Source organism: Liolophura sinensis, chromosome 13, assembly GCF_032854445.1.
Source record: "Liolophura sinensis isolate JHLJ2023 chromosome 13, CUHK_Ljap_v2, whole genome shotgun sequence".
Classification (NCBI taxonomy): domain Eukaryota; kingdom Metazoa; phylum Mollusca; class Polyplacophora; order Chitonida; family Chitonidae; genus Liolophura; species Liolophura sinensis.
The window spans coordinates 7,141,812-7,157,984 of NC_088307.1; the positions used below are offsets into that span (position 1 = coordinate 7,141,812).

The 16,173-nt window shown below is 35.5% G+C and overlaps 1 protein-coding gene across 1 annotated transcript in view; it reads right to left on the bottom strand.

Moving 5' to 3' along the window:
• LOC135480810 (uncharacterized) overlaps nt 1-16,173 on the bottom strand; it is a 55,279-nt gene that overhangs the window by 24,478 nt on the left and 14,628 nt on the right. The window contains exon 3 of the mRNA XM_064760736.1: nt 15,728-15,842. Within this exon, the coding sequence (XP_064616806.1) occupies nt 15,728-15,842 (115 nt within the window). The remainder of the gene's footprint in view (nt 1-15,727; nt 15,843-16,173) is intronic.

The following is a 16,173-nucleotide window of genomic DNA, read 5'->3' on the forward strand; positions in this document are numbered from 1 at the left end:
TTAAAAAAAATATTACAATGTTATTTACATCACAGTTTTGTCCTGCACCAAACTGTTTGGCCCAGAGAAAATACGACTTGGTACTAGACACCGTCCTTGTCCTACTGCTTATTTCCACACGACAAACAGTGAGAGCGGGGGGGGGGGGGGGGGGGGGGGGAGTTACCCTTTCTTATGAACTGACACAAGTTTTGTCTACAGATTGTAATCTTGAAGAAATTAAAGCCAAGCCAGAAATTAGCAAATGCCTCCATTAGCATCATTTCACTCTCTCACCAATTCGATGCTTTACAATACAATGCACCAGCTTTTGAAACACACAGAAATTAACATAATCACATGTCAAAAAGAAAGAAGTTATAGGTGATTTAAATATTTGGTCAACATTCACATCCCCACACGTGGGATGTAAATTTTGAGTCTCCTTTCACAAAAAAAAAAAAAAAATGCATCTTGCTTTTTTAGTTATAGTACAGGTACATAAATTGTACTTTTCAAAAATCCCACATATTTCAAAGTATGTTATGTCTATTATAAACCAGGCCAATCATAAGTGCTGATATTGACTTTAACCTTTCAAAGTTAATGGAGCCCTTTCTCTGATATGAGAATGTAACGAATAACTCATTCGTTTATTTATAACAATCACAAACTATCACATGTAAAATCATCACAACATGCCCACACACAAACAGGGACAATTAAAGCCTGTGGCATTTAATATCATTATGAGTAACATACCCTAATAATGCTCTCAGCCCACTGCAATAAGAATCACCTGAATCTATATAAGCCTCAAATCTGTCACAGTGAAAAACTAATACGCTTGTTAGAGTTAAAGAGATTTGGTAATGTTGCTAATGAGTTTTTAATACATTTTATGACTTTAAGGCCTTCATGTGGTTCCAAAAATGCATTTCCGAACACCAAGTTTTAAGTAAAATGCAGTATGTAAATATAATATGTTTATGGTTCAATGTGTCTAACAGTTTAAAAAAAAAAAGAGTAAATAAATAAAGTGACTGACTGACTGACTGACTGACTGACTGACCGACTGTTTAATGCCTTGTGAGATAATGACCATAACAACTTATAACTAGACAGCTAACTTACCAAAACCCCAGCTTCCATTACATCATGATGTGGTATGTCTAAAAAAACATGTAGATCTATACCTGACTTTAAAATGTCCAAAGGCCAGTATATACATGTATATTCAAGCAGTTTTCTTCAAAGGTGAACACATTTTGCTTGAACCATTACAGCGACATGGGCTAGTGATTTCAGTTCACACTGTGATGTTCCCATTAGAAGTGGCCACAGTCCGGCATCGCATCATTGCCTAAAATCCCAACATAAGTCCGTGTGAATGGAGGTGGGTGGATAGCTAAGGTGGGTCGTATCCTAGTGGAACAATTACAGTGTGTACAACCTATACATATATGCACATAAGCAAAGTGGCTATAGACAAATTTGTACACAAACACTCCTTTGACTGACAGCAGAGCTTAGATACAAGTTTGACAATACACATATACAATATTCCTTATTTTTTTTTTTTAATTTGACTGTATTATTTTGGGAAAAACATGGCTTCATAAATTGGGCACTCACATATAAATCTCAAATGTTTGAATAACATTCGAAAATAAAATCTAGAAAGTCAGTGCTGGAATATATCTTATATTAGCCTATGTATGCAACTCACTAACAACACGTAATTGGCAACTGACATTAGATCACATATTTTCAACAATAGCTTTATCAAAGCACGGGGAAGTGTCAACACATTTCTAAAATTTCAGTCTCTTGATTCTTATATTATTTTGGGCTTTTGTGGCCATAAACCATATTTGAGGATCTGATATGGATCCGAACATTGCCTTCATGACCTGGATTACATGTGCATGTAAATGAACACATGTAATCAAGGATTGAAACACATGTAATCAAGGATTGAAACACATGTAATCAAGGATTGAAACACATGTAATCGAGGATTCAAACACATGTATTAAGTTTTAACTAACATCAAAGTGAGTATCAATATCATTGGCTACTATATTTATTATTGTCAATTTTACAGTAGATATAGGCATTTATAAAATATGTGGAACTTAATTATCAAATTTCCTACAAGCCATTACAGAAATTATTAACAAAACTTTTGACATCAAAAAAAATGTAAAGGATGTTAAATTTGATATCACCACAAAAAAAATTCATAAGCTTACAACTTTACAGATCTTTTATTCATTTGTATTCTCTCTGTGTGTGCACCTGTTTATTTTTTTTCATCAAGGTCATAGGTCTGGTAGATTTGTCCTTTCAGTTCAGGCAAACCTTTATACTGTTCTGTTTTGAGGTTTCATCCGCTACACCTTTCAGTACATGTACAAAAAAATCAACTGACAGGATCCTGGCTATGAGCTTAATATTACACTTTCTCACGGATTTCTACTAACTATATGGTTTATACTGTGGTGCTGCTGACCACAAGGGTTTATCAGTAGTCGGGGCAGTGGGAGTAGCCACGAGGAACATGAGAGTCACTGTAAAACCACAACGCCAGAATATGTGTGCAGAAAACAGATATGGAATTGCGACATATCCCTGACAAATGTACATGACCTAAAAATCCTCCCATCTCCCCAACAAAGGGCATTTTTAAGGTAAATACATGTCACAAAATATTACTTTTGGTACTTAAACTGATAATCAGTACAAAATACATCCCTCAAAACACCTTTTTTTTTAAAAAGATTAATAGAACTGTCCGAATAGTATACCTTTCACTGGTGAACTTTTAGGCCATTCACTGTGTATATAAATATGTATACGCATTACTGATCTGCCATTCATTCAGGATAAATAAAGAGGGTTATATCACCTAAACAGGCTGGCTCACCCCTGACTGCGACAATTAATTGTTATGCTTTGTTATTTACTTTAAAAGTCATTTAAAAGGGAAATAAACTGCGCAATCATAATGTTTGTCCTTGGTAATACATGTAGATTATTCAATGTTTGTCCCTGGTAATACATGTAGATTATTCAATAATCGGGCTTGGCTTGATTATAAATCCAGATCTTTTTCACAGTAATCACGTATAACTTTATAAATATTTAACAAAGTGTAGCCTGCGTCATCTTTTTCATAATTAGAAAAATAAATACGGATGCTTTATAACATGAGCTCAAATGTACATGTTTAGCTTTTTTTAAAGTATATTTTGGCATATCTGTGTGTTAAATTTTTGCTCTTAAAATGGTAAAATTCTAAGATAATTCCTATACTTCCAAATCAGTTGTAACATCTATAATGTAACAAAAGTTATGATGTGCAAACTAGTCATCGATTTCCTTTAATGCTATATCTGTCTGCCATTTTTCATTACAAAGATAAAAGAATAAAGAGAAAAAAAAAGGACCTATAAATTACTTTGCATTTTCAGTTTAAATACTTTTTTTTTACATACTCGTACATCTAAAAATAATTATACAATTTTAATTAAAAGGGATTACAAAACTATACAGTTGAACTATATCTTACAAATGCATTTATTTTTTTTTTTTATTTCATTGGTGTTTTACACAGTACTCAAGAATATGTCGCCTAAACGATGGCGGCTAGAAATAAAATGTTCATGCAGATAAATTTACAGGCATCAGTTAGACCATGACTGACGAGGACTACGCAATGTACTGAAGAATATGACCACTTTGAACTTTATTTATTCATTTGATTGGTGTTTTACGCTGTACTGAAGAATATGACCACTTTGAACTTTATTTATTCATTTGATTGGTGTTTTACGCTGTACTAAAGAATATGACCACTTTGAACTTTATTTATTCATTTGATTTGGTGTTTTACACTGTAATAAATAATACGACCACTTTAAACTTTATTTATTCATTTGATTTTTGTTTTACGCTGTACGAAAGAATATGACCACTTTGAACTTTATTTATTCATTTAATTGGTATTTTACGCTGTACTAAAGACTATGGCCACTTTTAATAACGCTGAAGTTATTTTAGTTTTCATTATATATTAATGCAATAACAAATGTTATTTGTTGATACATCGTACAAGTAATATTCAGAGAGGGGGTGGGAAAATGAGTTTAGTATTTTGCAATGAAGGGAACAATTGTGTAAAGGTCACTTAATTACATCCATACTTAATAACACCACCCCCTTCAGAAGTGCCCACCCCAGACTCTCTAAAACTACCCATTCGTTACTTAGCCCATGCTCTAGATCTGTAGTCTCAGACTGGAGGATTAGAATGTCACAAAGCCAGGTAAACACATTAGCAGCTTGTTTCACCTGTGACAAGTACCAAACCTGTACAGGTGTGGCTGACCTCAGTCACTCTGATCTCTTAAATACTGCTGTAAATAATGTGTTTGTATTTAAAATGGAACATCCTGGACCAAAATAGCCCTGCCCCACCCTGATTCCCTGCTTAAACATCTGTGTGGCATAGCTATGTTGGCAAACACAGATCACAAACAGAGTTCGACATACACATATTGATGTTACACAAATTATCAGTTATCACAGTGATAAAATGCTACATCAATTTTCTGCTTTTTTTTTCTGAAGAGGTCAGTTTTCCTTTGACTTGTATCTGTAAGGGTAAATTGTTGATACTGTCTTTTGCCCCATGGGAGAAAAAGGACTGAAATTATCTCCCTTAAAAAAACTCAATTCAATTAAAAGGATGTCTCAAATTAACCGTATTTATGCCAGCTGATTAAATGATGGGCTATCTCGTCAATGCTGGGTCAACAATTAACTGATGGGCGGTCTCGTAACATTTCAATGCTGAGTCAACAATTAACTGATAGGCTGTCTCATGACATTTCAATGTTGGGTCAACAATTAACTGATGGGCTGTCTCATGACATTTCAATGCTGGGTCAACAACTACCTGATGGGCTGTCTCGTAACATTTCAATACTGGGCTTACACGTATATAACTGAAGGACATGTCTAATAACACTTTGATGCTGAGTTTATATAACTGAAAGGGATGTCTACTAACACTTCAGTGCGCAGTCAATCCAGCTTCAATTCACTTCTGGACTGACTAAAAAGCAGTATCACACCATTTTAATGCCGAGTTTATTGATGTTTAATACTATTAAAAAAGTGAGCCATCTACACGGAATATTTAACACCCTGGAGCTGTTGGATTAAAGGATGATACAATGCTGAATAGAGCGGGGGACAATAGCTGACAAATACATGTGGGCACTGACTATCTCCGTCTGTCTGGGTGGAGTTTTTCTCCAAGATATGAACAGTTAAACTGGGCCAGACCATCCCAGTTCTCTGAGTCAAAGTTAGCTAACTGTTAATCATATTTAGTTGAAATTCATTTCAGACAAGTATACTATTAATATGTACTGTGTTACATCAGCTTTGAAAGGAAGGTTCATATCTGGGTCTTCCTTCAAACTACAAGTTTTGTGGTGCAGAAATGGAATATACACTGGACTCTCTCAACACCAACACCAACATCTTTATTGACCGGCATCTTGTCAAAACCGACAACATTTCACGGTCCTTTTTCTGTCACTGAATAAAAATGCCTCAAATAACAGTTGCCGTCACATTTTTCCCCGCTACTGCCCTGACAACATCCGACCATGGCCAGTAGACCAGCAAAGCGTCGTGGCGTAGAAATGAACTTGAGTGATAAAGTTAGATTTTTTGTAAAGTAATTATACGTATGTACTAAAGTAAAAGTACAGATCGGCTTCTTTCCATAGTTTGTTGCTATGCATCACTGTGCATCGAGTTGAATTAAATGTTTATGTATGTACAATACACATGTTGTTGTTGTTGTTATTTAAGGCTACTTGCCCATGTTTAATACACTGACACCTTGCCAAAACCGACATTTTTCTTCGGTTCTGAGTACGGTCGGCCTTCAGAGAGTCTACTGTATTATTAATCAGAGATTCTGAAATGAGTCACTGAATTCAACAAACAGAAGTTAAAAATTTGGCAAAGTTGCTGTTTAAGAGAAAAGAAATCAAAATTCGTCTTATTCTTTTTTTTTTTTTGGAAGACTTTCTTATTTTAAAGCAAGATAGTTTACGCGTATTCATTTTTCTAAGATCATCAAAAAGTAACTGTTTTGAAATGGAAATTGAAATCTGAATTATTTACACTGGGTGAGTGTATCAAATCTGACAATTTATAAATCCCTTTATAACACAGCAGTGGGCATGAATAGGAAATATAATGAATACACCATTAACTGCTCATGTTCAATTTAACCCCGTGACCTCCAGTTTCTTCCAACCATATAACCAATCACCTTCATGTATACAAAGTCAAAAATTTCTGAGCAGGACATTGAACAATAATCTAAAATAAATAACACAATTTATACAATTCCATTTTTTTTTTAAATATGAAGAACATGTGCGCTCTCAGCCGATGGCATTTAATGTGGCTGAAAAATAAGGCTCAAGATAAAATGCTTAGTGGCATTTGAAGAAACATACACAAGAGCAAAATGTTGAGCACAATGACTGTATAGCCGGTGTACTTTATGAGTCAGCTGAAAGGGCATAAGAAATGATCCCCTACGACGATCAGGTGAAAGAGAGAGAGAGAGATTGCGAAATCCTCTGAACACATGGTGTAACACACAAGTACCAACATTATACATCTATTTACACTTCACGTGGAAAAAATAAAAGAAAACATTTTAGGTGAGTTGTTTAAAGCAAGAATGTTTAATGTGTAAATACGAAGCGAAAAAAAAAAAAAGAAGATAGCTGTAAAATATAATACGCAAAAACTTCAAAATGAGGTCGCCATACAGATACATGTATGTGGTTGTAGAGTTCTGGTCCCAAGAATCACAAAGCCATCTTAGACTTTATACACAATAAACTTCAAAGTGAAGTCACCATACAGATACATGTATCTAGTTGTAGAGTTCTGGCCCCAGAATCACGAAGCCATCTTAGACTTAATACACAATAAACTTCAAAGTGAAGTCACCATACAGATACACATATCTAGTTGTAGATTTCTGGCCCCCAAAATCATGAAGCCATCTTAGACTTTATACACAATAAACTTCAAAGTGAAGTCACCATACAGATACATGTATCTAGTTGTAGAGTTCTGGCCCCCAGAATCATGAAGCCATCTTAGACTTAATACACAATAAACTTCAAAGTGAAGTCACCATACAGATACACATATCTAGTTGTAGATTTCTGGCCCCCAGAATCACGAAGCCATCTTAGACTTAATACACAATAAACTTCAAAGTGAAGTCGCCATACAGATACATGTATCTAGTTGTAGAGTTCTGGCCCCCAGAATCACAAAGCCATCTTAGACTTAATACACAATAAACTTCAAAGTGAAGTCACCATACAGATACATCTATCTAGTTGTAGAGTTTTGGCCCCAGAATCACGAAGCCATCTTAGACTTAATACACAATAAACTTCAAAGTGAAGTCGCCATACAGATACATGTATCTAGTTGTAGAGTTCTGGCCCCAGAATCATGAAGCCATCTTAGACTTTATACACAATAAACTTCAAAGTGAAGTCACCATACAGATACATGTATCTAGTTGTAGAGTTCTGGCCCCAGAATCACGAAGCCATCTTAGACTTAATACACAATAAACTTCAAAGTGAAGTCACCATACAGATACATGTATGTGGTTGTAGAGTTCTGGTCCCCAGAATCACAAAGCCATCTTAGACTTAATACACAATAAACTTCAAAGTGAAGTCACCATACAGAGACATGTATCTAGATGTAGAGTTCTGGTCCCCAGAATCACGAAGCCATCTTAGACTTAATATACAATAAACTTCAAAGTGAAGTCACCATACAGATACATCCATCTAGTTGTAGAGTTCTGGTCTCCAGAATCACAAAGCCATCTTAGACTTAATACACAATAAACTTCAAAGTGAAGTCGCCATACAGATACATGTATCTAGTTGTAGAGTTCTGGTCCCCAGAATCACGAAGCCATCTTAGACTTAATATACAATAAACTTCAAAGTGAAGTCACCATACAGATACATCTATCTAGTTGTAGAGTTCTGGCCCCCAGAATCACGAAGCCATCTTAAACTTAAAACACAATAAACTTCAAAGTGGAAAACCTTATTTCCATAAACCTGACCATCATTAGAGAAGGATATAAAACATTATATCATTAAATAATTAATTATCTTTTATACTTCATGGTATGTTTTGCATTAAAAGATCATGTCTCTTTTAAAAATAAATAAACATGCTTAGAAATCTATTCGGTAAACCATCTTAGACTTAAGTCAAAATTGCAAATCACTTTTTTAAAATCGTTACTTCTTATGAAACAAAGTGAAAAATCATATACTGTGGGGAAGTTATTGTGAAACAAATTTCAGCTATTAGAAATAAGGGAAAGGAACATACCAAATTTAATGACTGAAATTCAGATTTTAGTCTAAGATCGTTTATCGAATAGATTTCTAAGCATGTTTATTTATTTTTAAAAGAGACATGATCTTTTAATGCAAAACATACCATGAAGTATAAAAGATAATTAATTATTTAATGATATAATGTTTTATATCCTTCTCTAATGATGGTCAGGTTGATGGAAATAAGGTGAGGAATTATAGCAGTATTCTAATGCTATTCTGTACTTATTTTCAGTATGTTTTTTTTTTTTTTGTATTTACCAGTATACTTGATCGGGATTTAAGCCTGTACTCAAGAATTTTTCACTTGTATGACGCCTGAATCAGGTTTGAGGGAGAGGAACCTGAAGTGGCCAGAATAAACCACTGAGGTCAAATACCCGTCAAATTTGCTGACTTAAGCCTGCAGCCAAACCCGCATCACAATCAGTACTGTCAGCCTGATAAGAATCATGAGACGATAACCGTATTATGGGCAAATATTACCGTGATCGCACCATCCATAAACTGTAACCACGCATAATCATAACAAGTTCAAACTATGGTGAATACTGCCTTTGTACCACTACTGTTCCCACAGAACAATGTTAAAAATCTCACAACCTACGAACCAAACGCGGCTGCCAAACTCTACAAACTACTGTAAATCACCTATAAATTCATTTAATATAAAAGTATAAAACCGCCTTGCAGCACTAACTGTAGTACAGAAGCCATGAGATTCGTTGAAAAATCAATCAAAGTTTAAATATTTAATTTGGTGTATAAAATCACTTAATTGTTCACAAGATTTTTCACTATGAACTTCACATTATAGCACAATGATTAGTAAGTGAAAAATCCATGAAATAATAAGTGATTTTGCTGTGTAGTTTCACATTTTGGTGGTCTGATTCCCAATGTGTCCCACGATTTCGCAATTCTGCACACAAACTGTGAAACAGTTCGGCATCAAACATTTTGACTCACTTCTGATACACACGTACTAACAAACACGGTGACCTACTGAACTACATGTACCAGAAATCTCCTAAAAATTTGTATCTAGGAAATCAAAGGTATTTAATTTATGTTCATTTATGATGTGATTAGCTTAGTGATTTATTCTCATACATGACTTCCTCTCTAGCCTCTCCAGAAGGTCTGGCAGCAACCTGCAGATTGTCGTGGGTTTTCCTCAGGCTGTGCCCGGCTTCCTCACAACATAATACTGACTGCCGTCGTATAAGTGAAATAATCTTGAATATGGCATAAAACACCAATCAGATAAATAAAATAAATATTCTGATACATGTACAGATGAGAAGGTTTAATTATACACCCTAGATGACAATAAATTTCATCCATGACTAACTTAACCATTTTCCTGAATCAGTAGGTACCGATGTGTAGAGAACTGTTTTGAGGTTTGCTTGGCACAAGCGATGATATTCTACTGGAAAATTGTAAGTTTCAACACCCAAAAATAACTTTTGGAGACATTTCTTTGCCTCTAAAGTGCACTTTTGTGGGTGCAATTGAAGGTCATTTAGGCTAGATGATAATATACCTCATCAGATGATAAAACAAAGGGAATATCTTACTAATTATAGTAACATATAATCACATTTAATTAATACTCAAATTTTCTGACAACTGCATTGTGTAAGTGACAAGAAGTAAAAATAGCAGGGTTAAAAAGACATCACAAAATCTTAATATTTAAAAAAGACATGCTACCAGTAGGTCGTTGCATTCTGTTTTGAACTGTTATAAAGTGCTAAAAATATTAATATAAGGAGGACATCTTGTTAAGAAAATCCAGGGATCTAAAACATGGTTCTTCCTCAACAGCAGATGACCTGAGGGAGTATACACATTAAAACAGACATTCTGAAAGGGGTGCCTCCATACTGGTGGGATACCACGTTAAACCCCAAGCACTCACTCCATATTGGTGGGACAGGTGGTTTTCAATGAATGTTTTTTTTTATATATTTTTTGGTATATATATATTTAGTTGATTGGTGTTCATTAAATTGTGAGCTCAGAACTTATCCACTCTACTGTATACCAATTAGGTTAAAGTATAAACATACTATTAGGTTAAAGAGTGGCTAGGTTTCTCTAAATGATCTATCAATATACACAATATTTCAGATGCGAAAATCATCACAAAATCAAAAATCATCACAAAATCAAAAATCACCACAAAATCAAAAATCAATACACTTCCAAATTTAAAAGCCATTATGAAAATGTATCACATTAAGTAGTTTGCAGAGAAAAAAAAAAGAAAAGAAAAAAACAAATGCAACAAAAAAAAAAAAATGAAATTGACAAGATTAAAATCAGTCTGCCTGGAATAAAAGAAGAAAAGCATGCCAATCAATAAGCCTATAAAGGAGGGCAGAATTTAAAACTGAGCACACATTTATGTTCAGATTGCGAAATCCACCCTCACTTAGGTGCAACAGTCACAGCTGTCGGCCCATAGTCTCTGATTCATAGCTCCACCATATTCTCCTTTCCCCTACATTCTTCCAAATCATTCAGCCAATCATGTGGCTCAAGCCAGATGTGGTCAGATGAGCTACCTGTATATGGTTACACGGAACCTCCTGTACAATACATTGTGAAATACTGTTTTGTTTTCCTGTCATTTGATGGTACACCGCAAGAAACAGCGCAATAACCTTTCACATTGTTAGTTATATTCTGATCGTGTTTCACATTAAACTTTGTTCAACACATTCACTGCTTTCGCAATATTCACATGTCCATTAAATGCTTTCTCTGTCATAAAAATAGCCACATGTATGTCAAGGTTCACTACAGAATAAATATAACCATAATTTTGTCAAAAATGGACGAAACATCATCACACACTGAAACTTTGTAAAGCAAATCTTTAGTTCAAGATGATGGACCAGTTTGGAAAAAAAAAAAGTCTGCAAAAACTGTTTCAAGATGAACTGACTGACAGACAGCTAAAGTAGACAACTGGTAAATGTGTATCTTCCTTTGGCAATGCAACAAGAAAAAAAAGAGCTGGGCATGACACGGAGTGGTATTTATAGGAAAGCAACACAAACAACGAGGCATGCAAGGCTCAGATTACATGTAAGTCTGGCCTGGGACAGAACATTACTAAATTCCCCTAATCTCACTAGAAAATGTTAAGCCTGTGTCAAATAATCTGGAATATCGGTTACACGAAAACAAGCAACATTTGTTGTCCATTTTTTCAAGATTTCGGCAGCGAAAAACGGTCACATGATACATTCAAGGTCATGTGACTTAAAAAAAAAAGTTGTCACAGCTTCCATTTTATATGTACTCACATGAGACTTCCATAAACGCCGACTGGCTGATGTAGACGACAACAATCTCACAAGATCCCGACTGCCTGCAGACAAGCGAAATCTTGTGCCCGGCTCTTGTGTAACTGAATTTTTTGTTGCCCAAAACTAAACAAGCTGACTGCTTGGATCAAGTATTCCAGACTGGAGTAAACTGAGTAAATTTCGAGAAGTTTTTGCTGTCCGGTTCAAGAAATCTCAATTTCAACAACAAATATTGTCCGTGTTGGATGGGCTTTGAATTGCCCATGAGACACTTAAGATTCAGGCTACCAGTAACTCTGGTCTAGGACAGAACATTACTACATTCCCATGATCTTAACAGAAAATCGTCCGGCCTGGAACAGAACATTATGAAATTGCCCCAATCTTAACGGAAAATCTTAAATTTGTTTGTTGTTAAGTGCTGTATTTGATAATGGTAGATGGTAGATACTGAACGGATGAATGAATGAATGAATGAATGAATGAATGAATGATTAATACCACTATGACTGTGGCAGCCACAATGTGGTGAGAATATGGTTTGCTTCTCTGTGGAGAGACAGATACAGACAGTGTTGACATTTGTCATTTGGTTCTACAGACATATAAATGCCTTGGGCTTTATGTTCTCAATAGCAGCACTGAGTAGTTTGATTCTAATGAAAGATTCATACTAACATTGACAGGATATTGACAGGATACTGACAGGATATTGACAGGATATTGACAGGATACTGACAGGATATTGACAGGATACTGACAGGATACTGACAGGATATTGACAGGATACTGACAGGATACTGACAGGATTTTGACAGGATATTGACAGGATACTGACAGGATATTGACAGGATACTGACAGGATACTGACAGGATTTTGACAGGATATTGACAGGATACTGACAGGATACTGACAGGATATTGACAGGATACTGACAGGATATTGACAGGATACTGACAGGATATTGACAGGATATTGCCAGGAGACTGACAGGAGACTGACAGGATATTGACAGGATACTGACAGGATATTGACAGGATGTTGACAGCCGCAGCGTGATCATACTGAGACAGTGTTATTAAACACTCTTCATTTTATCAGGTTTTTCAAGGTACTATACACGTAATAAAACATTCAAGATACATTCATGTTATTATAAAGCAAGTTTGGTCATGAGCAGCTAGTACACCAAAACTGCTGATTCACTGGTAATCATTGGTTGAGATGTCTAATAAAGTGTGAGTGATACGGGCATATCCTGTCCTGTCACACTCCGACCTACTCTCTGGCTTTACACAGGTATTCCTTAAATAACTCATCATGTTCTACTGCCCCATTTCCACACCTGACAGCTGGACAGGTATACACACGTACACTAAATACTCCTGAAGGTAGGCATATAGGTACAGGTAAGGCCATAATGCAGACAGGTAAAAATCTGTGTGGGTTTTACACCTACCTGTGTACCATGATTACTGGTGAGTGCTCAATATGTGGTATGAACTAAAAACTTAGGTAAACACACCAACAATACCACTGCTTGTTCGCCCCAATACAGATGTGTTCACAATACGCCTTGGGACGTCACAGATAACCTGTATGGTGGTGGGAGGGGGAGTCAGTCAAGTGGAAGGGAAAGGAGCCGTGGTGCTTCAAGAGTTGCCAGGTAGACATAAACACTGACACAGTGACACACAGAGCAAAGGTAAATAATAAAGGTGAATTGGTGGTCCACCTGCGCTGGGTCAGCATTTAATCATAATTTTCACTGAATGTCTTCTAAAATTCACCATAAACTACCCAACCATTATTAGTCGGGATTTGGTCAAGCTCCATGTAGGTCTCACACTACAAACAGGATATCTATTAAAATAGGACAATTTTAATAGGTGAAGAAAAATAAATTAGAAATAAACTTTAAATTACTCCAGCGAAAAATTCCTATATTGTGAAGAAAAAAACGAAAAACTAAGCAAAAAAAAAAAAACACAAAAAAACCCACACAACCACACACACAAAAACTTTCAATTAACAGGGATTGATAAACTCTCTACATATACATATACTAATTCATTTAAGGATAATTTGGCGAAAAATTAGATCCAGGTTTTAGTTCAATGTCCCTGGGGGTCAATTTTTTGATCCCACTGATTTTTAAAAAAAATTGCATTCTGCACACAAATGTTCTCAACGTACAGGAAGAGTCATTCTCCTGGGGGCAACTTAGTTGTGTTTCTCAGAAGTAACTACATGTACCTGTACGCTATGTCATCATAAATGAAGGAGTCATCAGATAGACTATGTTACAAAACACTTATGCAAAGCAACTTTCAACCAATAAGTACATGTGCACCCAATAAATGTTTCTTAAAACAAATTCAAAACAATATTTTATATGTGGGATAGATTTGAGAAATGTTTAACGGGTGGTCCTACCAGTATAAAGGTACGTCATATTAAATCCAGGTGTTATACAGGTACTTTAGAAAATAGAAGCTCAAATGACTAGAGTGCTGTAGTGCTGACAATCATTTTTCCATAATTTTAACATTCTATAAAGAGATATTTAAACATCTGTTTCATAATACATCCTAAGAGTGTTTTGAAAGTTAACTCATTCTGTGGTTAGAAATTGAGGCCAGGATAAAAATTCTACATTTTGATATTTTGAAAGATACAGGTACAAGTCTGTGCTCACCATGACACTATGGTACCTGCAATGTCTAGAGTTTAGGCTGAATACTCAACTGGAGCTCACCGGTCAGGCAAAAACTGTATTTATACTTGTTGTAACCTGACACTAACATAACATATATGTTATATTAGTCCCAGGTGTAACTATACCCTTATGTTAATTAATACTGACCTAAAGGTCAGAGGTCATGCAAACACTAGCATGTACATGCAGGTCAAAGGCTCTGGCCTCAGCATACCTCCATACTACAAAGGGGTGTGGTATAAAAGTTTAGAGTAATCATTTCTGCTTACATGTCCATATAAACATGTATACAGATAATAGTTTTACTTGTCAACAACACCAATAGGAGCTTCAGATCCTCCAGAAACATCTGTCTAGTTAACAAACAATGTTGTCAGGCTTGGCACATGTACCGATGACTGAAATACACACTTACAATAAAAAATATATCACTAAAAAGGGGCATAACTCTGTATATCCAAAAGCAATGTGACTTGTTTTTAAAAGGCTTCTCTTCTTGTCGTAGTGTAAAAATTTTGACATAGGTTATTGCTCGTACATGAAGCAGTAAATATACAGGTATTATTGGTGATGGCAAAAAGCTTACAGAGATGGACAGACAAAGACATTCGCACCCAGAAACAGATGCATAGATGGATAGACATCCCAAACGACAAACAGTTGAATAGACAATGCCTTTCCATACAAAATAGAATGTTTATATCCAGCCACAGTTGCTTCTGCCTGATATTTTCATTCCAGTTTGATTAGTAAAATGAGATACCAAAATTCCTCAACCTTTTCGCACATGAAAAAGCAACTTTCAGGGCAATATATTTGTTACTTGATTTTGGAGACAAAACTACATTGGTTGGATTGGCCAATTTCAGGATTTCACAAAAGTAAAATTTTATCAGTCTACACAGAACAATTCCTTCCAAATATGCTTGAATAAACACTTTGTAAACATGCGAAAAGACCTAAAATTTTATCCATGACTAATTTATCCAATTTTTCCCATAATTTTTTGGAGAGCTTATTGATCTTGATCTTGGAAAGGAAAGTTGTGGTTTGTTTGGAAGACAGGATATCTTACTAGAAAAATGTAAGTTTCAACACCAAACACAATTTTTTGTACCTTTGTTTGCATCTAAAACTATACTTTCTGGGGTGAATTTTTATGTCAAATACAGTAAACAAAGAAAATGTGCTGTTACTTGGTACTTACTTGTTCTGGTATTGCCCCAAAAGATCTGCTGTGAGAACGCAGAATTCTCCAAACGTCAGGTAATCACGGTCCGATAAGTCTGAGGTCCCCCTGGCACAACAGACCATCTCACAGACTGAAATACAAACATAGGTAATAAATAATGTGAAACTACAGCAGGTGTGAAGAACAGAGCAGAGTTATACACTGACTGACTGATTGAATGACTAATTGATGTGTCAGGTAATGACAGTCTGATAAGTCTGAGGTCCCCCTGGCACAACAGACCATCTCACAGACTGAAATACAAACATAGGTAATAAATAATGTGAAACTACAGCAGGTGTGAAGAACAGAGCAGAGTTATACACTGACTGACTGATTGAATGACTAATTGATGTGTCAGGTAATGACAGTCTGATAAGTCTGAGGTCCCTCTGGCACAACAGACCATCTCACAGACTGAA